The 24,074-nt window shown below is 39.2% G+C and overlaps 1 protein-coding gene across 3 annotated transcripts in view; it reads left to right on the forward strand.

Moving 5' to 3' along the window:
- The window catches only part of SLC38A6 (solute carrier family 38 member 6), a 67,881-nt gene that overhangs the window by 5,423 nt on the left and 38,384 nt on the right, over nucleotides 1-24,074 (forward strand). For 2 of the 3 annotated variants that reach the window (XM_036309210.1, XM_036309190.1), the window contains exons 4-6: nucleotides 12,816-12,868; nucleotides 17,787-17,826; nucleotides 17,987-18,034. In XM_036309210.1, the coding sequence (XP_036165103.1) occupies nucleotides 12,816-12,868; nucleotides 17,787-17,826; nucleotides 17,987-18,034 (141 nt within the window). The remainder of the gene's footprint in view (nucleotides 1-12,815; nucleotides 12,869-17,786; nucleotides 17,827-17,986; nucleotides 18,035-24,074) is intronic. The other variant, XM_036309200.1, reaches the window with a different exon arrangement.

Genomic DNA, 24,074 nt, shown 5'->3' on the forward strand with positions numbered 1-24,074 from the left:
TATGGTAAGTCTTTACAAAATAACTTCTTTATGTATTTGCATGGAGGTAAAAGGTGAAGAGAAATTTTTATCTTTACAAAAGTAAAGGACTCCTTCATATGAAATTCTGCTATTTTAGGTTTTATATAAGGTTTGGGTTCCATCAGGACTTTTCTTGTGAGCTAAGGTAGCAGCATATAAGACACTTTAATCTCTTTAGCCTTAGTTTGTCATCTATAAAATGGTAATGATAAAACTTTCCTCTTGGGATTATTGTGAGAATGAAATAAAATGACATATATAAAATGCCAGGTCCTTGGTAAATACTAACTTTTATTATTACTATTATTATTATTATTATTTATTTTATTTTATTTTTTTATTGCTTAAAGTATTACAAAGAGTATTACATATGTCTCCTTTTTTTTCCCCCCCACCCTTGACAATCCCCTGGCCTCCCCTACCCCCCAGTGTCTTATGTCCATTGGTTATGCTTATATGCATGCATACAAGTCCTTCAGTTGATCTCTTACCCCCCCCCCCCTCCTGCCCTCCCACCCTCCCTGGCCTTCCTGCTGTAGTTTGACAATCTGTTTGAGGCAGCTCTGCCTCTGTATCTATTTTTGTTCATAAGTTTATAATGGTCTTTATTATCCAGAAATGAGTGAGATCATGTGGTATTTTCCTTCATTGACTGGCTTATTTCACTTAGCATAATGCTCTCCAGTTCCATCCATGCTGTTGCAAATGGTAAGAGTTCCTTCTTTTTTACAGCAGCATAGTATTCCATTGTGTAGATGTACCACAGTTTTCTAATCCACTCATCTGCTGATGGACACTTAGGCTGTTTCCAGATCTTAGTTATGGTGAATTGTGCTGCTATGAACATAGGGGTGCATACATCCTTTCTGACTGGTGTTTCTGATTTCTTAGGATATATTCCTAGAAGTGGGATCACAGGGTCAAATGGGAGTTCCATTTTTAGTTTTTTGAGGAAACTCCATACTGTCTTCCATATTGGCTGCACCAGTCTGCATTCCCACCAGCAGTGCACAAGTGTTCCTTTTTCTCCACATCCTCTCCAGCACTTGTCGTTTGTTGAATTGTTGATGATAGCCATTCTGACAGGTGTGAGATGGTACCTCATTGTTGTTTTGATTTGCATCTCTCGGATGATTAGCGACTTTGAGCATGTTTTCATATGTCTCTTGGCTTTCTGAATGTCCTCTTTTGAAAGGTGTCTATTTAGGTCCTTTGCCCATTTTTTGATTGGATTGTTTATCTTCCTTTTGTTGAGTTGTATGAGTTCCCTATAAATGTTGGAGGTTAAACCCTTATCGGTGATAGCATTGGCAAATATGTTCTCCCATGTAGTGGGCTTTCTTGTTGTTTTGTTGATGGTTTCTTTTGCTGTGCAGAAGCTTTTTATTTTGATGTAGTCCCATTTGTTTATTTTCTCTTTAGTTTCCAATGCCCTAGTATCTGTATTGGTGAAGAAATTGCTTCGGCATATGTCTGAGATTTTGTTGCCTTTGGATTCTTCTAGTATTTTTATGGTTTCCACACTCCTCTATCACTTCCTTGCGCTCTCACACTCTCTCCCTCCCTACCTTCCTGCTGGTCGCCATTTTTACCAGTTCCTAACTTTTATTATTATGAGTTCTCATTGGAGCAGAACCCTTAAGGATTTTTAACTGTGCTGAGAAACAGTTGGCTTATTGTGATTCTTTGGAAAATTTCTATGCTCTGGGAATAAACTCATAGTCCCCCCTCTTCTGGCTTCCATATCCTTATCACCTGCAGGGAATGAGAGTTTTAGAACTCTGCAAGCTTTTGGTCAAATCCCTACTCCCTAGTCCTCAATCCCCACTATTCATTTAATTATTACCAATATTTGCCTTGACATCATTTGGATAATTACCTTATACCATTTATCTCAATTTCTAATCAGTCACCACAAGAATCCTAGGTTAGCCTGGCCGATGTGCCTCAGTGGTTGAGCATCAACCCATGAACCAGGAGGTCATGGTTTGATTCCCAGTCAGGATTTGATTCCCAGTCAGGGCACATGCCTGGTTTGCTGCTCTATGCCCAGTTGGGGGTGTACAGAAGGCAGCTGATTGATAATTCTCTCTCCCTCTCCCTTCCTCTCTCTGAATCAATAAAAACACATTTTTAAAAAAAGAATCCTAGTTTATCCTTCATTTCCCAGACTAATCCCATATGGCTCTGTTAACCATATTCTAACCTCATCTCCCACTCCTCCCAAACTCCTGAAACCCTTCCACTTTGCTCTCAAGAATTCATGATCAGTCAGCAGCAAAACTGTGTTCTCAGTTTTTCTCTAAACATTTCCTTCACTTTCTTACTCTGAGAGGACCTAAGTCTTTTTTGAGGACACTGTAGTTCTCTCAGGTAGCCACTCTCTTCTCTCCCATGTCCCTCATACTAACCTGGAGATGACCCTCCAAAATCTTGGGGAAAATGATTTCATTATAGAATTCTGTACCCAGCCAAATTATTATTTAAATATGATGATAGAATAATGACATTTTTTATACGTGAAAGGACTCAAAAATTATCTATCACGCATCCTTACTTAGTGAGCAATGAAAGATGCCATTTACCAAAGTTAGGGAATAAAAAAGAAACGGAATCTAGCACAGGAGAGAAGTAAAGGTAATTTCCAGGACAACAATTGAACAGCACATCTAAGAGCCACCCCCAGATGGGAGTAGTTCTTTTTACATAGGCACCGTCAGCTCTCCAGGCTTGCCTTCAGGATGTGTTCAGGATAGAAACCCTTTTATTTTTCGTCTTCCTGAAGGGAATGCCCTTCTCATTTATCTGCCTAGCTCCAATTTGGCTCACAGTACCTGAGTAAGTTAACTTCAGGCCTGACCATTTCAAAGGAGTGAGAATCAAATAGTGGGAGATAGAGACAAGGTATCAGGAATAAAAGAAAGAAGCGGGCTAAGCAATGTGGGAGTTAGAATTGAGAGGAGCTGAAGTTTGACTGAATGTGGAAAGTAATGGAGAAAGAGATGTCTAAGGATATCTCTCAGATTTCTGGCATGGGCCACTGGCTCATTTATAGTATCATTTATGAAGATAAGAACTCAGCAGAAGGTGTTGGTTCAAAATAAAAATGAATTCCATTTTGGATATGTGGACTTTGAAGTATATCTAGATGGACATTTCCTAGAACATAAGCTCAGCATAGAGGTTAATTTATTCATTCAATACTCTTATCTACAGAGGTAAATAAGACTCACTTCCCTGTAAAAGCTCATCTAGAATAATAAAAGTGTAATATGGTAATTAGACCAGACGTCCTTCTAGACGACCTTCCGGATGAAGCCAGGGCTACGAGGGCAAATTTTGTGCATTGGGCCTACTAGAGTAGTCTTATAATAGGGGAGACAAATGCTTATAGTCTAATAATAGGGGAACAAATAATTTATAATGTAGTATGATAAATGTAACAATTCAACTATGTGCACAGTGCAGTGATAACTCAGAGGAGGGAGTGATCTGCCTTGTCAGGTGGGGAGTGAGGGTCAGTAAATATTACTGGAGGACTGAGCTAACAAGGAATTTGAATTGGCAGACAAGGCAAGAGAGAATACAAAGGTACAAAGGCATATACTGCATATTTTACTTAAGGTACAAAAAATAGCTTACTATTATTCATGCATAAAGTACACAGAAGAAAATGAAACTGAAGAGACAGGCAAGTGTCAGATCCTAAAGAATTTGGAGTTGTAGTTGAGGCAGTGAGAAGGCACTGAGGTTAAAAGAGTCAAGGTAGTCCTGCCGGGGGGGCTCAGTGGTTGAGTGTTGACCTATGAACCAGGAGGTCATGGTTTGATTCCTGGTTGGGGCACATGCCTGGGTTGTGGGCTTGATCCCCAGTGTGGGGCGTGCAGGAGGCAGCCAATCAATGATTCTCATCATTGGTGTTTCTATTTCTCTTTCCCTCTCCCTTCCTCTCTGAAATCAATAAAAATATATAAATTTAAAAAAGAAAAGAGTCAAAGAATAAAATGGTCCCTTATGCTCTGGATATTGTTTTTTTACTTACCCCCTCTAGAACAGTAATTCTCAATATCATCCATTACAACCCTCTCCCCTTTTATACATAAAAAAATTCTAGATGCTCCCTTTACTATCTGAAATGAAATTCCTAGAGGTACTATGACCTACCTGTGATGGGCTGTATAATGGTTCCCCCAAATATGTCTATATCCTAATCCTTGGAACCTGTGAGTGTTAATTTAAATGGCAAAAAGGACTTTGCAGATGTGATTAAGTTAAGAATATTGAGATGGGTAGATTATCCTGGTGGACATGTGTCATGGAGGCAATGAGGTACCATCTCACACCTGTCAGAATGGCTGTCGTCAACAAACCAACAAAGGACAAATGCTGGAGAGGATGCAGAGAAAAAGGAACCCTCGTGCACTGCTGGTGGGAATGCAGATTGGTGCAGCCACTGTGGAGAACAGTATGGAGTTTTCTCAAAAAACTAAAAATGGAACTCCCATTTGACCCAGTGATCCCACTTCTAGGAATATATCCCAAGAAACTAGAAACACCAATCAGAAAGGATATGTGCACCCCTTTGTTCATAGCAGCTCAATTCACCATAGCGAAGATCTGGAAACAGCCTAAAAAACTGTGGTACATCTACACAATGGAATAATATGCTGCGGTAAAAAAGAAGGAATTCTTACCATTTGCAACAGCATGGATGGAACTGGAGAGCATTATGCTAAGTGAAATAAGCCAGTCAGAGAAAAATAAATGCCACATGATCTCACTCATTTATGGGATATAATGAGCAACATAAACTGATGAACAAAAACAGATCCGGAGACAGAAGCATCGATCAGACTGTCAAACCGCAGAGGAAAGGTACGGGAGGGGAGGGGTAAGGGGGAGAGATCAACCAAAGAACTTGTATGCAGGCATATAAGCCTAACCAATGGACACAGACACCAGGGGGATCAGGGCATAAGTGGGGAGGGTAGGGGGGAATGGAGCGATAAGGACACATAGGTAAAACCTTAATTAATAAAGGAAAAAAATTAACTGTAAGGTTTTACAGACATTCTATACGAAAATATAAAATAAAAGAATGAATGAATGAACGAACGAATGAATGAATGAATGAATGAATGAATAAATAAATAAATAAATAAATAAATAAATAAATAAATAAATATGTCGTGGAGGGAGACTGCAGACAGAAGAGAAGAAGGCATTGTGACCACAGAGGCAGAGATATGGCCACAGGTTAAGGCAGGCTAGCAGCCACCAGAAACTGGAAAAGGCAAGGAGTGGGTTCTCTCTGGAGCCTCTGAGGGACCATGGCCCTGTTGACACTTTTGATTTTGACCCACTGACACTAGGCCTCCAGAATTGTTAGTTAATTTCTGTTGTTTGTGACAATATGTTCCAGCAGTCCTGGGAAACTAAATCTACTTATACATAAATAATATTGTACAGTAGAAAAAAGGAGACCCAAAACCAAAGTAAATGCTGTTGGTTATATGATTTTTCTAAATGGTGAACAATTTTTGACAAAGTTCCAAACAAAACAAAATATACATGTACATGGTAGTTACATTCCTTGAAAATTTAGTGTATATTTAAACAACCATTGTTTTCTTAGCATCTACCAAACTGTGCTTGACACACAGGGTATTTAATAAAAGCTGGATGCATGGGCTATGAATGGATGGATGTATTAGAGCTACAGAGAGATTCTGTTTTAAAAGTTCCTAAATAGCCCTAACTGGTTTGGCTCAGTGGATAGAGCATCATTCTGTGGACTGAAAGGTCCCAGGTTCAATTCCGGTCAAGGGCATGTACCTTGGTTGCGGCACATCCCCAGTAGGGAGTGTGCAGGAGGCAGCTGAATCGATGTTTCTCTCTCATTGATGTTTCTAACTCTCTATCCCTCTCCCCTCCTCTCTGTAAAAAAATCAATAAAAATATATTAAAAAAAAAACACAAAAAAATAATTTAAAAAAATGTTTTTAAAAAGTTCCTAAATAAATAAATAAATGTTCCAAATTCAACACACAAGGCAAAAATTATGTATAGTCAAAATTACCTTTGAAAGTTTCTTATATAGGCCCTGGCTGGTTTCTCAGTGGTTAGAGCTTTAGCCCAAGGACCAAAGGGTCTCAAGTTCGATTCTTGGTTAAGGGCATGTAACTTGGTTGCAGGTTCCACAGCCCCAGTAAGAGCTGGTGCGGAAGGCAACCAGTTGATCTCTCTCTCTCTCACATTGACGTTTCTCTCGCTCTCTTTCCCCCTCCTACTTCCCTTCCACTCTTTCTAGAAATCAATGGAAAAAATATCCTCGGGTGAGGATTAAAAATTTTTTTCCCCTACATAGTTTATAAAATAGTGTTCAACATTTACATGACCTGTTGGATGTCACTAACATACCATTTCTCAATAAAGCTGAGAGCCTTTTTAAATTTTTTTTATTTTTATTTTTATTTTTTTGGTCAAGCCTTAGTCTGGGCACCATATAAATGATACGATTGCTTCACGGTCATGATGAATCTCATTCAGCCCTACAAGATGCTCTCACTGAGAGCACACAAGAACGGAACTGATCAAAAGAATATAGAATCCTTTTACATCTCATGTGCAATATGAGCACTTTTCATCTCTGTTTCTTCTTGTTATTAGTGAGCATGGTTCAGTAGACCCACAATTAATTAAGTGGGCTGATTATGTGACCCCATCTTCAGTGGACTGGTGTTCTTGTCACATCCTTTTGCTAATGAGTAGTTCTCAGTTGAGCTTGATTTTTCTCTTCCAAGTGCATTTGGCAGTCTAGACACATTTCTGGTTGTCACAGGTCCACTGGCAGCTAGAGGATAAAGGCCAAGGATGCTGCTGACCATCCCACAACGCACAGGACAGCCCTGCACTACAAAGAATGATCCAATCCAAAAATGTTAGTAGTGGCAAGGCTGAGAAACCTGGGGTCAGGTTATGTGTGTGCTTTGCTCATGGAGTGACTCCTTCATACTGTTGGCCTTGACGTTAGAGAAGTGCTTCCTTGAGCAGAAATTGAACATGATGTTATTGAACTACAGGGAATGGGTGAGTGTGAATCTCTGTAGGTTAAACATATTTTTAAAGTAACCTGCTATTTTATTTAATCAAAAGTAATCTCTAGGCACACACGTATGCATAAATGTGTACGTGTGTGTGTACTTGTGCAGGAGGGTGTGGAGCATTTCCCATCTATTCTCTCCACTTCTAGTCTCATTTCCCAGCGCTAGCAATGTAAAACGTTTTTGTTTTTAATTCTTTCGGTGTTATCTTCCTAAGTCTAAATAATATTCTTCTACTTTTGTTTATTGATTTAACAGAGTATCTGTTGACACTTCATTACTAAAGGTCAGGATTTAGCTTGAGTATACTAATTCTGCTTTCTCCTTTCTAATTTTCATTTGTTTGTATTTAATTTCATTGATTATTTTGTAATTCTAAATAATACATTTAAATCTTTATTTTTCTTCCATGTTCTTGAGATCGTACCTCTCGATGCTCTGCTATATGTGGTTATGAGTGCTCCCATCATTTCTTTCACCTGTCTTCCTATTTTCCACAGTCTTTCTGCTGTACTCTTACACTGACAAGGTCTCTATTCTCTAATCATATGTAAGTTGTTCTTGTTTTATCTATAAGTTGAGTCTGAAACTTGAAAACTAATGAATAATATTTATAGGATCTGATTATATAAATATTGTTCACTTCAGAGCCAAGCAGTAGATTGGGATCCCAGAACCCCTTATGTATGAGTTATCACGGCCTCTGTGCCATTTGAAAGGAGGACATTCCTAGTAGTCCAGTATTCTTTTTCTTTTTTCTACATTGAGTTCTCTAAAAATATGCCACATTTAGCTGATAAACTAACATTTAAGTACCTATTAAGAAAGATGAAAAGTGGCAATATAATTGCATAATAGACATTCAATAAATGAATGACCTGCATGACACTCTTAGCGAGAAAAAAGGTGAGAGAAAAATGATGGAAAACACAAGAAAGAAAAGAATTTCGAAAAAATAAGAGTGCATTCCAAATGGCCAACTTTCTGAGAGTTGAACTGTATTTGACTAACTCATGCCCCTCAGTCCAGATCCAAAGATAATATTGCTGCTGCTGAAGCTTGGGCTTTGTACTGTAACCACAGTTTATTAATTGTCCTGTTTCATTGAGGGGAAAATGCAAAGCAGACAGAACACTGGAGTAACTAGCTGGAAATATTCCACTACTTCATGGGAAGCAGCTTTCCAAACGATTCCTGTAGAGGCCAAAGTCTTGGTCTAGCCAAAATAGCATTAAAGTGTACCTTGATGGTACATTAAAGAAGAAATTTTCCTCCAATTTACTTCATTAGGATTTATAGCCTTTCTGCCGCCTCAAAAGCATAACATTGATTTCTTAAATATAAAAAAATTATTTCCTAAAATAGATCGCTATGACTGCTTTCAGTTATTTATTTAAGGGGAATTGTGCCAGGTATTGCTTATATGAATTCCTGTAAAAGACTGAATTCATTTCATAATTTTCATAATTAATGTTATTCCTAATCTGTAGGAATATGCTATTAATGTGATTGATCATTACCACATCTTATTCTAATATCAAAACATCTTTCACTTTAAGATATTAAAACGATCATGTGAACGAGCAGCAAAAGTATCCCTTATTAGTAGACAAACTGATACTTAAATTACTAAACACCAGAGAAATTAAAAACTGCAGCTTAAATAAGCCCTATCAGATATTTGGTGGAGGAAACCAAACTGTTCAAGTGATATTGTTTTTAAAAGTAAAGTTTTACCACTCTGTTATACTCATTATAGAGTATTTGAATCCCCCCCTAAAAAAAGGAAGACAAAGAAGACTACATAATTGTTTGTTTATAATCTATTCCACTGTTTTTGTGTTTTGCTTTATAAATCATATTTGAATCCTATTTCTTTACTTTATATTGACATTTTTATGTTATTATAAACATAGTTTTTAATAGCTACATATTATTTAATCAGATATACCTATCATAATTTACTTAAATACCTTACCATTGTTTAGCACTTAAGTAGTTTTTTATTGTCAATATAAATAATGCATGATGAGCATCTTTGCATATAATGATTTCTCTGGTTTTTGTCTTGTTTCCTCAAGATGCATGCTCCTAGTGGTCAAATGTTATAAATATTTTAAAGGCTCCTTGTTCAAATTGAAGTCCAAAAATCAGTACCAATTGATACTGTTTCCAGTATCTTAAGTGTCCAAATGACAGAATTTTAAAAGTATTTCACTGGTGTTGATTTGGTTTTTATGTTGAGATGATTCAGAAAACCATTAAAAAGTGAATATGTAGAGATAAAGCATTTGACTGACTGTACATATTTTGGTTCAGCCTCATTGTTAAACCAGAAGCCATTGTTCATATTCACAATGTCTCAGATGTGGAAAAGGGTGTCTGATTTTTGCAACATAGAAGTATGATGCCAGGGACAGAACTGAATGACTAGCCAGACATGCTGAGTTGAAAGATAGAGTTAGGATTTGAACATTGTACTCAGTCTCCACTTTATAGTCAAAGCCCTTTTCACTGTAAATTTGGGAGTGTGCTGCATTTAGAGATATTTTCATAAAACTAGAAAAGAGAGAAATATGAGGTTGCTAAAATGTATGCCACTATTGTCAGAAGTTGCAGTTACAGCTGTCTTATTGTGCTGTTTTTTTAAATTATATTTTCTGCAATAATAAAGGTTGTGTTCTAATTAAAAAATTAAGAATATACCTTTCATTTACTTAAATTTTGATAGCTGAAATACAAGTTCTTTTGGGATCTTTTAAGATGATTTTTGCTTTGGGGAAAGTTATTTGCTTTTTATGTTTATTAAATCTATAATCTATACTTGTTTATGCTGTTTAAAAATAAATAAAATAAACCCTACTTAAACTTTTTGATGAGTATTATCTTTTTTTAAAATACGTTTTTAGTGCTTTCAGAGAGAGAAAGGGAGAGGGAGAGACAGAGACATTCATGAGAGAGACATTGCACGCCTCCTGCTGGGTATCCAGCCTGCAACCAGGGTATGTGCCCTGATCGGGAATCGAACCCAGGACCTCCTGGTGCATGAGTCAATGCTCAACTACTGAGCCACACTGGCCGGGTATAATGAGTATTATCTTGATAACATGCTCACCAACTGAGAAACTGATGCAAAGTAGGTCATCTTAAAAGCAAGTTATTTGAACAAAACAGAAATAGACTCATAGATACAAATAACAAACTGGTGGTTGCCAGAGGAGTGGAGAATGGCAGGGTGGGTGAAACAGGTGAAGGAGAATAAGAGGTAGAAACTTCAGTTATAAAATAAATAAGTCATGGGGATGTAACGTACAGCATGAGAAATGTTGACAATAATATTGTAATAACTTTATATGGTGACAGATGGAAACTAGACATACCGTAGTGATAATTTTGTAATGTACAAAAATAGTGAATCGCTGCATTGTATACCTGAAACTAATATAATAGTGGATGTCAACTCTAATTTAATCAAAATAAATTGCATTAAATATAAAAATAAAACTAAGCTATTTGATATAACACTGAAAATTCTTCTTGCTTAAAATTCTTGGAAGGAAAGTTTTTCTTAAGAAAGACTATATTTAATTATACTATAAAAGAAGGATGTTGCCCTGGCCAGGTGGTGCAATTGGTCAGAGTCTTCTGGTATAGCAAAAGGTTGTGGATTCGATTCCCTGTCAGGGCATGTATGGAAGGCAACAGATCAATGTTTCTCTCTCACATCGATGTCTGTCTCTCTCTCCCGCCCCTCCTCCCCACTTCCTCTCTTTAAAAAAACAAACAATAAAACATCCTTGGGTGAGGATTTTTAAAAAAGGATATAAAAAATAAGCAATGATGTTTCTTTAATCTCATGCCTTGTAGTGACAGATCAGAGATCTTCTGGACACTTGGATCACATACACATATTATATAATAAAACTAGAGGCCCGGTGCACGACATTTGTGCACTCGGTGGTGGGGGATGGTCCCTCAACCCAGCCTGCATCCTCTCACAGTCCAGGAGTCCTTGGGGGATGTCCGACTGATGGTTTAGGCATGCAGCGAGTGGCCTAAGCCGGCAGTCGGACATCCTTAGCATTGCTGCGGAGTCAGGAGAGGATCCTGCCACCACCACTGCACTCCCCAGCTGTAAGCCCGGCTTCTGACTGAGTGGCGCTCTCCCGTTCAAGGGCTAACTGTATAGTACTTAAAATCAACCCCTGTAAAATGATTACTGAAGTCTTTCCTTGTTAAAGCATGAAGTTTCCTACTTAAAATCAACTTATATATCCCCAATTCAAAACTAATTTGTCTTTGCCTGTTATGTTTGGTAGGATGTAAATAGCTGTACCATCTAAAAAGTTTGTAAATTCTTTGATCAACTCTGATAATAAAGTTAAAATCTTAAATGTATACTTGGCAAGAAAGGTTAGTATTTTTGTTCTTAATTATTAAAACTTACTTTTTTCAGCATTTCACTGTTTTCTCTTAGACCAGTGATGGCGAACCTTTTGAGCTCGGCCTGTCAGCATTTTGAAAAACCCTAACTTAACTCTGGTGTCGTGTCACATATAGAAATTTTTTGATATTTGCAACCATAGTAAAACAAAGACTTATATTTTTGATATTTATTTTATATATTTAAATGCCATTTAACAAAGAAAAATCAACCAAAACAATGAGTTCGCGTGTCACCTCTGACACACGCGTCATAGGTTCGCCATCACTGTCTTAGACCATGTTGTTATAACATGTAGAGGCCATAGATGGTATTTAAAGTCCTTATTTTTACATACCTGGAAGTCTTACTTATGAAATAATAGAAGAATTTTTTTTGCTAATTTAGTGGCAATTTAAAGAAAACCCATATATAGCTTGAGGGGATGTATGAAAACTTGCTTTAAGAAATGATGAGCCATATCTCTGACTCAATAGGAGATGTGTGTTCCCACCAAGCCTTGGGATTTGGTAGTGTGCTCCTTTTTAGTATAAGAAGTATGAGGTTAAGCACTTGTCCACACTGTAGGATTATACAAATGTTTTTACTTTTCTTATTTTTACCAGTGGTGTCACTAGTTAGCTATATGGGTTGAGGAAAAATGTAGTGCTTTCATGAGCCATTGAATTTTCATCTGTGTTCACATTTTTTGAACATATGAAATGAGAATGTATGAAATGAGATGAGAGTAATTTTATACTCTTTTATGATGAAAAAAGAAAATATATGCCTTACTAATTGTGGGATAAGGGTATTATTTTTTTCTATCATGAACACAGTGTCATTATCCTAGGTAGCTGGAAAAGTAAATGTTTCTGAAAGTATGATACAACTTTCATACTTGAACTTTATTTACATATGCAGTTTTCAGAAACTTGCCAACAAAAACTTACATTTGGACGGTGCAGTAGGCAAGTAACTGTTTAGTGAGAAATGGGGTTTGTTCTTGAGTAATTATTCCATTTGGATTAATGCAGCCTGGGTGGTGGTTAGACAACCTTGGGGTTTGCTAAGCTCTACTTCTAAGAGGACTCTATCCTTGAAGACCATAAGTCTTCAAAAGTGTCCCAAAAAGTGGTTACTTCTACTTTAAATTTAGTGTGACCATCCAATAGCTATAAGGTCGTAGTGGAACAATTTTCTTCCCTTTAAGACTTGGCACACAAATAGTTTTGTGTAAAAATGAAAATTACAATTTCTCTTAACAGCTGTGACATCTTATGAAGACCTTGGACTCTTTGCATTTGGATTATGTGGAAAGGTAAGTTTTTCTTCTTGCTATGTCCAAAATCCAGAGAGGCATATTTTCCTTCTCTTTCCAGTTAGAAAAGACAAGAATATATCAGGGAAAGAAATTAGAGAGATAAAAGGAAATTAAAGTAAAGACAGAATGATGGGAACAGGAAGTGGAAGAAAAGAAATCTCTTTATGCCCTTTCTAAAAATGCATCAATAAATTTAATTTAACACTTAAATCTTTTAGTACTTTTCACCCTAATGAAGGACAGCAATGACTTGGATAATTTTAAAATAGTAGCAGTGGTCTATTTTAAGTTTTCCTTATTAATTTTGATTATATTCTCTGAGTATATCCCCCAAAAGACAGGAGAGTAGAGAAGCATTGGATTAAAATTATACCATAACTAGCACTAGCCAGTTTTGCTCAGTGTATAGAGTGTCAGCCTGTGGACTGAAGGGTCCTGGGTTCAATTCTGGTCAAGGGCACATGCCTGGGTTGCGGGCTCAATCCCCAGTAGGGGGCGTGCAGGAGGCAACGGTCAATGATTCTCATCATTGATGTTTCTATCTCTCCCTCTCCCTTCCTCTCTGAAATTAATCCTATCTAGTAAAAGAGAAACATGCTAATTAGCGTATGACCGCCACCCTTCCCATTGGCTAATCAGGGCAATATGCACATTAACTGCCAGCCAAGATGGCGGCCAGCAGCCAGGAAGCTTCAAGCTAACATGGGGCTTGCTTGCTTCAGTGATGGAGGACTCCAACGTTCCCCGCCTGCCTTGCTGGTCTCTGAGCTTGCAGTTTGAAACATTGTAACAAATATAGAAGCTAAACAAAACCCCAGAAACCTGCTTTCAGTGAGCTGGGATCTCAGAGCTGGAGTTATACATTGTTTCGATTATAGAACCCAAACAAACCAGATACCTGCTTTCAGCAGCAGAGGCCTCAGAGCTGGAGCCAGAGCTAAAGCTGGCCTAGAATAAAAAAAGAAAAAAGAAAAAAAGGAGCGGTTGGGAGCTTCAGTCACCCGCCAGCCTGAAAAGAGCCCTCAGCCCCTCACCCAGACTGGCCAGGCACCCCAGTGGGGACCCCCAACCTGAAGGGTGTGTGATCAGCTGCAAACAGCCATCATCCCCTCACTCAGGCTGGCCAGGCACCCCAGTGGGGATCCCCACCCTGATCCAGGACACCCTTCAGGGCAAACCAGCCAGCCCCACCCATGCACCAGGCCTCTATCCTATATAGTAAAAGGGTAATATGCCTCCCAGCACCGGGATCAGCGGAGCCGAGAGGCCTCCTGGCACCGGGATCAGCGTGATAGGGAGCAGCGCCCAAACCCCCTGATCGCCCTGCTGCTCTGTGTGTGACAGGGGGCGGGGCCACAACCTCCCTATCCGCCTTGCTCTGTTCATGACAGGGGAAGGCGCCCCAACCTCCTGATCAGCCCTGCTCTGTGCCTGATACGGGGGAGCTCCCCAACCCCCTGATCGCCCTGCGGCTCTGTGTGTGACAGGGTGCGGCGCCCCATCCCCCTGATCGGCCCTGCTCTGTGTGTGATGGGGTAGAGCCATAACCTCCCCATCGGCCCTGCCCTGAGTGTGACAGGGGCGGCGCCCCAACCCCCGATCGGCCCTGCTCTGTGGGTGATAGAGGGTGGCACCCCAACCCCCTGATCTGCCCTGCTCTGTGTGTGACAAGGGGGAGCTCCCCAACCCCCTGATGGACCCTGCTCTGTGCATGACAGGGGGCGGCACCTCAACGCCCCAATCGGCCCTGCTCTGAGCCCGACCAGGGGCTGCACCTAGGGATTGGGCCTGCCCTCTGCCACCCGGGAGCAGGCCTAAGCCAGCAGGGCGTTATCTCCCAAGGGGTCCCAGACTGCGAGAGGGCACAGGCCGGGCTGAGGGACCCCCTCTTCCCCCCCAACCCCCGAGTGTACAAATTTTTGTGCACCGGGCCTCTAGTAAAAATATATAACTTTAAAAAGTTATACCATGACTATTTACAAAACGGCTAATTAGAAGATCATATTATTTAAGAGCTTAACAGTGCTGCAAGATTTTGTAGCTATCTCCTCATTTATAGGTGAGGAAATTAAGACCCAGAGAAATAGAGGGGCCTATTTGTCCACAGTTACTTAAAGGACTCTAGACTCTAACTGCTTTTTTTCTCCTCAGAATAAGGGAACTAACAGCAATATTTGTTGGGCATTCATTTGTGATAGGCATACTAAACTAATTTAGCAGGTAGGGGAAACACTGTCTTCTTCCACAGGTGATCAGGAGGTAAATATTGTTAGTGCCATAGTACTTTTTTTTTTTTTAATTTCTCAAGAGCTATCATACTTATAAAACCTATTTTCATATTGATTTCAAACAGGCCTTTTTCTTTTTATTTGTAAATCTGTTTTTTATGGTTTTGCTTGTTTATTTTGTTTTTAAATCTAAAAGAATACTATATTTTTAGATGGCTGAACTAATTTCTAAGGCAAGTCTGGAAGGAAAAAGATCTGTGTAATAGGAAAAACACTTATATTTACATTCAAATTTACTTGGTTGTTAAAGTACTAAAGGGATAAAGTACAAAAGTGCAAAATGGAGAATAGTTACTTAAGGGTAAAGGGTTTTGTTACTACCCCAGTAACAGTTTCTCTTTCCTAAAGGTCAGAATGTTCGGTAGAATCATGGTCAGTTTCCTGCATTCAGTTTAACCAAGGAGGAAGAAAATGTTACTTACATAAGAAAACTCTCCAATTAATTGAATATGTTCTATAACATGACTCTAAGTATCATCAGTGTTATTTCCCATTAGTATTTCCTGAATTCCTTGTATAGCAGGAGGGTCCAAATGAGGAGCATGGATTATTGAATCCCCTTTCCTAGAACTCTAGAATAGTTGCATTATCATTTTAATGTATGCACCTGATATGTAGTAGGCAGGTACACAGATAGAGGGCACTCCAAATAGGAGTTGTTTGTCTGCCTTTTAAATATTTCCTCTTCATTTTCACAATTGGGTTGAAACTGTTCTGTTACCTGCTTTCCAGATATAATATGGATAGTGATATTATATATGATAGGATAACATTGTTCTGAGAATTAAAGAATATTTTTGAAATGTTTTTTGAAAATTTTAAGGAAGATTTTTTGAATTGTCTCTAAATTGATTTATTTACTAACCAAACAAATATGTCTTGAGCAAATACCACATCATGCACTGTGGTAGATAAGAAGATAGATAGATAGATAGATAGATAGATAGATAGATAGATAGCCTTTCTAGATCTTAAATGTTAAAAAAAAGAAAACAACAGAAAAAATAATCACCAATAAGTTGATATTATTACTTTTTGCAAGATATTAATAGAAAAAAAAATCCATTATTATATATGACTGAAAAGAAATCCAGTTATGTATGACTGATGAAAGGTAGTGTTAAAAAAAAGTTCAAAATAGTCTTTTCACAAATAACTGAATTTTGAAACTAATTTTTAAATGGGTTGATATGCAAAGTTTTTTATTTTTATTTTCTGGAAAATGTTAGAGAGACGATGACCACATTTTCAAAGACGTGTCTAAATTTTCCTGTCATTAGTCCTGCTCTGGAGACTCCAAGGCCTCTAGGCCTCAGTAACTTAGATTGTTCCCAGGATCGGTAAATGCTGTGCCACTGATGGGATTCCTGGAAGGGTGATCTGTTTCCAATCTGTGTAAGACTGCATGACCCTAGGTAGTTAGTCAGCTCCAACATACATTGGGGGTGCAGATCCACCAAGATTTGTTTGAGTGATCGGAATGCCCAAGTGGAAGGAGAATGTCTTTCTTCCTAGAACATCTGGTTACCAAGAATGGATCAACTGCTGTCTTGAGTTTCCCAGGAGTCTCATCAAAGATCACAAGCTAGCAGCCTGCAGGCTGAACTTAGTCCTCAAGCATATTTTGTTCAGTTCAAATCCTTTTTATTTTTAACTGATTGCTAACTAAGAGTTACGAAATTTTAAAGAATTCAATTTTTGACTTTCACGAACTGGAAGATCTAGCAGCATTGGGTCCAAATGCCCATATGCCAGCAACTAACCAGAGCTGAGTAGCAGCTGCCCCATTTTGAGAGGGGAGGAGTTCACCAATTCTATATATTACCGATTCCAGAGAGGAAGGGAGAGAGAGACAGACAGAAACATCAATGATGAGAGAATCATTGATCAGCTGCTTCCTGCATACCCCCCACTGGGGATCGAGCTTGCAACCCAGGCATGACCGGAATCTAACCTGGGATCCTTCAGTCCACAGGCCGACGCTCTATCCACTGTGTCAAACCAGCCAGGGCAGATACTACAGTCTTTGTAACCTCCCATTGTCTTACACTCAGCCCACTGCATATTATTAAGTTTGAAATGTCGCTAAATTTTCAGGTTTGAGGATATATGGATTCTAAAGTTTCCTGCTCTAGATTATTATTCCCTGGGACAAGAGATGTAGAAAGCCTTGATGTATGAGGGGTAATATATTCAGAGGACTATATCATTTCCTTTTAGATAGTACAGCATTGGCAGAGCACACCTCAAGCTGTCTCAGTCTACCTACTAAAGCAGTGTGGTAAACCAGTAAAAATGGAGAATGAGACCAGATAGATCCAATTTCATTTTTTTGGTACTTTGATAACCACTGATTACTAGCTTTTTAACACTTTTAACTGTTAAAAATGACTGCCAAGAAAACTTTCAAAAGTGTTCTTTATAGTAACCATGGAACTATTAAAGAAAGGCTTTTTATGTAATGATTATTAGTTTTATGTATTACAAATGGCTGGCAAAGTTTATTCTTTCCAATTTTTCTGGATTTCTGCATCTGTTTTTTAGTAGTAGTTATTGGATTTTAATAAAATACCAATTTTTTATATTATTTCCTCTTTCATCTTCTAAATACATTTGTTCTTTTATAGGTGGTGGTGGCAGGCACCATAATAATCCAGAATATTGGAGGTAAGCAGTGGAAAGTACATGGTTTATGTATAGATGTGATGGAAATGATTTCCTCTTTTGGTTTCTTGCCGTACCACAGATCTAGCTGGAACCTGAACCCCTTTAGACACAGGTATCCTCAGAAACCTTGTGTGTTGTCCTCATTACTCTTTTTTTGTAGGTTTTTTTAAGCAGCCCTCCTGGACAATAACTTCTAAATCAGTTCCAGGTAAACCCTTGATTTCAGTCTTGCTATTAGGCCCACAACACACCTCTAAAACATTTGCGTTCTGTAGTTGTGATAGTGGTGAGGTATTATTTAGAACAGCGGTTGCCAACCGGTGGTCTGTGGACCACTGATGGTCCATGAGGTCCAAAAGGTTGGCGACCGCTGCTTTAGAAAACTCTCCAGGTGATTCTGAAATACTTCCCCTCCACTTTTGTCCTACTCACCCCCATTAGTGGGGACTGCTTTAGTGGGAGTGATAGTCTATGAGCTGTGAACATTCAGGTGTAGATAAACAGTGTCCTCTTATAGCAGAGAAAAATGACCAAGTGGTTTAAAAAATAGACCTGAGAAAAACATTGTCACATTTATCTGTTATCATGTTCCCATCAAAAAATCCCATTATCAAGAACCAAAATTAGTGTTAATTAGAGATAGCTACACATTTAAATACAAAATATGGGAATTATATATGTTGTAAAGAAGTTACATAGTGCTGAATATGTTTTCTGCATTGACTGGAGTATTAAGTTAATGCTATTAGTTTAAAAGCAGCAATTTTCAACCTGTACGCTGTGTTTAAATTCTTGAATTTAAAAATTCAGGAATTTTTAAAGCATGCAGTACCTGGCTATTTAGTCAGGGCACTGACCTCTTTTCCCTTAAATTGTCAACTTAAAAAAAAAATGACAACAGTCAACACAATAGCTGTCCAGTGTGAATGAATCAAAATTATACCTATTTTTTGTCAGATCAGCAAAAATTATATTTTTTGGTGTGCCTCAGAATTTTAGTAATTAGTTTGTGTGTGCCATGAGATAAAAAAAAAAGGCTGAAAATGGCTGGTTTAAAGGAATATACACAGAGAAGGTTGACATGCACTTTGGGTCTTACACAAGATTGTATAGTCAAAGGAAATTTTAATCTTATATGTAACAGTTCAAAATAATTGAAAGATGACAGTTTTAATAAAGTTCAATTCTGATACTCAAGATCTGAACTATTGCACTTTAAGTATTATTCAACTGAAGTCTATCTTTAATGGGTTTCTTGGTCAAGGAAAATGTTAACATTCCCTTGGCTACATTTAGTGAGAGCTAAGCAAATTACCCAGGTTATCTTATCCTCCCCCGAACTCTTTATTATTCCATTTTACTGATGTGGTAACTGAGAGTTAGAAGAGATAAACCAAAGAAATTATGTGCTTACTAGAGGCCTGGTGCACAGATTCATGCACCGATGGGGTCCCTCAGCCTGGCCTGTGCCCTCTCGCAATCCAGGACCCATTGGGGGATTTCAGACTGCTGGTTTCGACCTGATCCCCATGGGCCGAAACCGGCAGTCCGACATCTCCTGAGGGATGTAGTAGTGGCAGGCGGCTGGGGAGGAGTCTGAGCCTGGCACTGAGCCGCTCCCACACATCCCGGCCCTGCTGCTCCTGCAGCCACTGCCACTCAATAGCACTGCTGTGGAGGCGGGAGAGGCTTGCGCCCCCACAGCTGCGCTTGCCAGCGTGAGCCTGACGCCTGGCACCCGTTGGTCAGCTGAGCAGCACTCCTGCAGTGGGAGTGCACTGACCACCGGGGGGCAACTCCTGTGTTTAGCGTCTGCCCCCTGGTGGTCAGTGCACGTCATAGTGACTGCTTATTTGGCCGTTCGGTCGCTTAGGCTTTTATATATATAGATATGCATAACCCATAGACACAGTAGTGTGGTGTAGGCCTGGCAGGGGGTGGAGGAATGGGGAGGGAGAGGGGCTGAGTGCAGAGGGTAAAAGGGGGGGGGAATATCTGTAATATCAACAATAAAAAATATATTTTCAAAAGAGTTAGTGGCATCGAAGAACTTGTTCATGATCCACATAGCTAAGTGGTAGAGCTAAAGATTTGAATTGAGCTGAAGAGCCCAGTATTTCATCTCAGCTCTATATGATCAGGAGTCTTGCTTCTACTTATCCTTTGTAACTAATTTTAAGTCATTCCTTGAGGCACATTATTTTCTCACTCCAAATCTTAGTTTCCCCGCCCATTCAAAAGGAGGCTTGGTCCAGTTGAGTTCCAAGAGAATCTTGGAGGGAATGGCTGAGCCTATGAAGACCAGGCATTTGGGTATGTTGGAGGAATTGCCTTTTCCAACCTAATTTTGTATTTGTGGCTTATTTTTGTGACTGTCTGGATCAGACAGCGACTCTCCATTGCCCTACAAATAAAATACTTCACTATGGCTTAAAAAAATATTAACATTCCAACAATAAATTATAGTTGCCATTGCTCTGGAAATCCTGAACATTCATGTTTTTATTCTTTCAATGTTCATGGAAACAGATATTATTGAATGAGAGGAATGCTTTCTTGGATGTCATACAAAATAATTTCTGTCTAACAAACACTACTCTTCAGACTAGAATTCATTAAAATAAGTCTCTTCCTTTAGGAATCTATATAACGTCATTGATTTTAAGATCTTCTTTGGAATAATTTATTTTATTTTAGCAAATACTTATTGCTTAACTGTACACTTGGTCTCTAATATGAATGTATACTTTGTTATTTTCAGTCCATCATTTTCCTCTCTATGTAATTAGTAAGCACCATCACATTTTTTCTTAGATTAGGTTGAGCTATTTTTTTTAAAAATCATTTTATGTAGAATTTCATTCCAGGAATTTGGATCCAATTTTGTGACCCCGGCACAATGCCTGCCTGCTGTTGTATTCTCTATATCCTTTACCCTAATCCCTGTTCTCTAATCTTGTATGTAACTGTTATTGAACAGGATTCTATTTTAGCCCTTGCTGTTATTAAAGTTATCTCTGTATGTGCTTTTCTCCCCCACTACATTTAAGCTCTTCCAGGGCAAGGATTATGTCTCATTTCTCTTTGTATTCCCAGAACCTAGCACAATACCTGAGGCTTGATGAACCTTTGTTGAACTGATTGGAGCTGGATATGATTTTTATGGGCTATTTCCAAGTACTTTTAAGTGTTTTAGGTATATTTATCAAGAAGAGAAAAGGGGCCAAGCTGGTATTGCTCAGTGGTTGAGTGTCAACCTATGAACCAGGAGGTCATGGTTTCATTCCCAGTCAGGGCACATGCTTGGGTTTCGGGCTTGATCCCCAGTGTGGGGTATGCAGGAGGCAGCCGATCAATGATTCTTTCATCATTGATGCCTCTCTCTCTCTCTCTCTCTCTCTCTCTCTCTCCCCCCCTTCCTTTTTGAAATCAGTAAAAAATATGTATTAAAAAAAAAAGAGAAAAGGGGATTGCTAGACTGATTGCTCATTTTAAATATATGAAAAGCTGAACATGAAAAAAAATAAAAAGATGCTATACTAATTCAGTATTGTTCCAGAGAGCAGAGCTGGTCCACAGTGAAGCTAGTTTGGGTGCATTTGGAATACCTTTGTAAGTAAGCTGTGTAATAATGGGAACGACCCACACTCTTTGAAAATGCTCCTTATCCCTGAAAACATTCAAACAGAGCTGGTTGGTCAAATGTCCGAATGTTCTAGGAAGGATTCCTCCATTAGGTGGCAGATAAATAATCAGTTCTCCCAACTCCAAGTTTGTTGATTTGCTTGCTTGCTTTGTTTTAGAACCTTTAAAAAAATGACTTAGAAGCAATCACAGCAACTTTTAATGTCCCCCAAATTCAGAAAAGCAGGTGAGGCTTACTTAGTTTTAAAAGAATGTCTCTATGATTTTCTTTACATTGGTTAAAAGTTTATTTATTGACAGTTCACTAAGTAATAATTGAAACACATTGGAGAGCTTTTTGTCTTAGCCAGGTATACACAAATCATTCCCTAATTTCAATTGAATTGGAAGCTTGTTCTTGTGAGCAGAACACTGGACTGGAAGTTACACACCTTGAGTTCTATCTACTCCAGTCTTTGTCATTGGGTAGCCATGTGTCTTAAGGAAGTCCCTCCCTCACTCTCTTTGCCTCAGTTTTCTCTTTGTTAAATTGCTGAGGGTAGGATGGGAGGCAGGGAGCTTAAGGTAACTTCTTACCTCAAAATTCGATTTCTACTTTGGTACTTTGGGAGACATATTAATTCTTTCAGAACATTAAAATATTTTTATTATAGGAAAGTTCAGTGGGAGGGTTATGCTTGGTTTAAAAGATGATTTGGTGCCCTAGCCAGTTTGGCTCAGTGGATAGAGCATCAGCCTGGGGACTGAAGCGCCTGGGTTCGGTTCCTGTCAAGGGCACATGCCCAGGTTGCGGGCTTGATCCCTAGTAGGAGGCGTGCAGGAGGCAGCTGATCAATGATTCTTTCTCATCATTGATGTTTCTATCTTTCTCTATACCTCTCCCTTCTTCTCTGAAATCAATTTATATATATAAAATTTGGGAAGGAGACAACCAAGATGGCGGCATAGGTAAACACCTGAATTTGCTGCCACACACAACCACATTAAAACTACAACTAAAAGACAAAACGAGTATCATCCAGAACTATGGGAAGGCTGGCTGAGTGAAATTCTACAACTAGAAGGAAAGAGAAAAGCGCATTGAGTCCGGTAGGAGGTGCAGAGGTGTGGAAGTGCGGAGGTATGGAGGCGCGCGCGTACACTGGCAGCTGGGTACACTGTTGTCTTTTTCAACTGGGAGGGAGATATAAGCTCCCGACTGCTCTGAACTCCAGTTCCGGGCGAGAATTTGGGGACCCAGACTCATACAGAGAGAAACTGGACTGTCTGGCATCGGGCCGGAACGTGAGGGCGGCTTTCTCTCAGAGGTGCTTGCAGCATTCACTGTTCCTGCACAGGGCTGCTGGACACAGACCCCGGGACTGCTCTGAGGCAGAGCAGACTGGCAGCCATTGTGGTTTGCTCCACCCTGGTGATTCCCTGAGACCCCAACCAATTTACAACCCCACCCAAGCTGTGTGCAGAGGCTTGTGCATATGAATGGCCTGGCCTTTCTCTGCCTAAAAACCTGGGCAGACTCAGTGAGCGCCAAAGCCCCACTGAAGCAAGTCCTGCCCCATAAGGATGTCTCCAGCAGAGAAGTTCTCCCATTGCAGACACAACTGGTCCTCACAGCCAACTGGCCTGGAGGTCAATTCCTCCTAGAGATACCAAAAGCAGTCAAGGCTTAACTACAACAGGACTGTGCACAAAGCCCACAAAGGTGTGCACCAAGAGTGTCCACCTCAGGTAATTAACACATTGTATGCGGGAAACGTATTTATACGTTTTACGTATTTATACATTCTACCAGTGTAGTAGAGCGCGGGACACGTATTAATATGTTTTTTATAGACTAGCGGTAGAATGTGGGTAACGTATAAATACGTAAACTAAAGTTATCATAATTTTACTGAACATTGCCATTTGTGCAAAAAATTAGCAAAAATGGCCCACGCCACCTGTTAGCACGTGATAAAAACTACCCGCAAACAATGTGTTAAGAAGGCTGAGCCACTGGGCCTTATAGGACACCTAGCACACAAAGCCATTCTATTAACACAGGGAAGCAGCCAAAATGCAGAGACAAAGAAACAGGTCACAAATGAAAGAAATGGAGGAAAGCAAACTACTGGATATAGAGTTCAAAACCACGGTTATAAGGTTACTCAAGAATCTTCTAGAAACCTCCGAGAAATATAGTGAGACCCTCAAGGGTATGAAAAAGGACCAATTAGAAATTAAGCATACACTGACTGAAATAAAGAATAATATACAGAGATCCAACAGCATACGAGAGGATCCAAAGAATCAGTCAAAGATTTGAAATACGAAGCAGCAGAAAACACCCAACTGGAAAAGCAAAAGGCAAAAAGAATACAAAAGTATGAAAATAGAGCTAGGAGCCTCTGGGACAATTTCAAGCATACCAACATCTGAATTATAGGGATGCCAGAAGAAGAGAGAGAGCAAGATATTGAAAACCTATTTGAAGAAATAATGACAGAAAACTTCCTCTCCCTGGTGAAAGAAGTAGACTTACAAGTCCAGGAAGCGCAGAGAACCCCAAACAAAAGGAACCAAAGAGGACCACACCAAGACACATCATAATTAAAATGCCAAGA

The sequence above is a fragment of the Myotis myotis genome, unplaced genomic scaffold (assembly GCF_014108235.1).
Source record: "Myotis myotis isolate mMyoMyo1 unplaced genomic scaffold, mMyoMyo1.p scaffold_m19_p_1, whole genome shotgun sequence".
Classification (NCBI taxonomy): Eukaryota; Metazoa; Chordata; class Mammalia; order Chiroptera; family Vespertilionidae; genus Myotis; species Myotis myotis.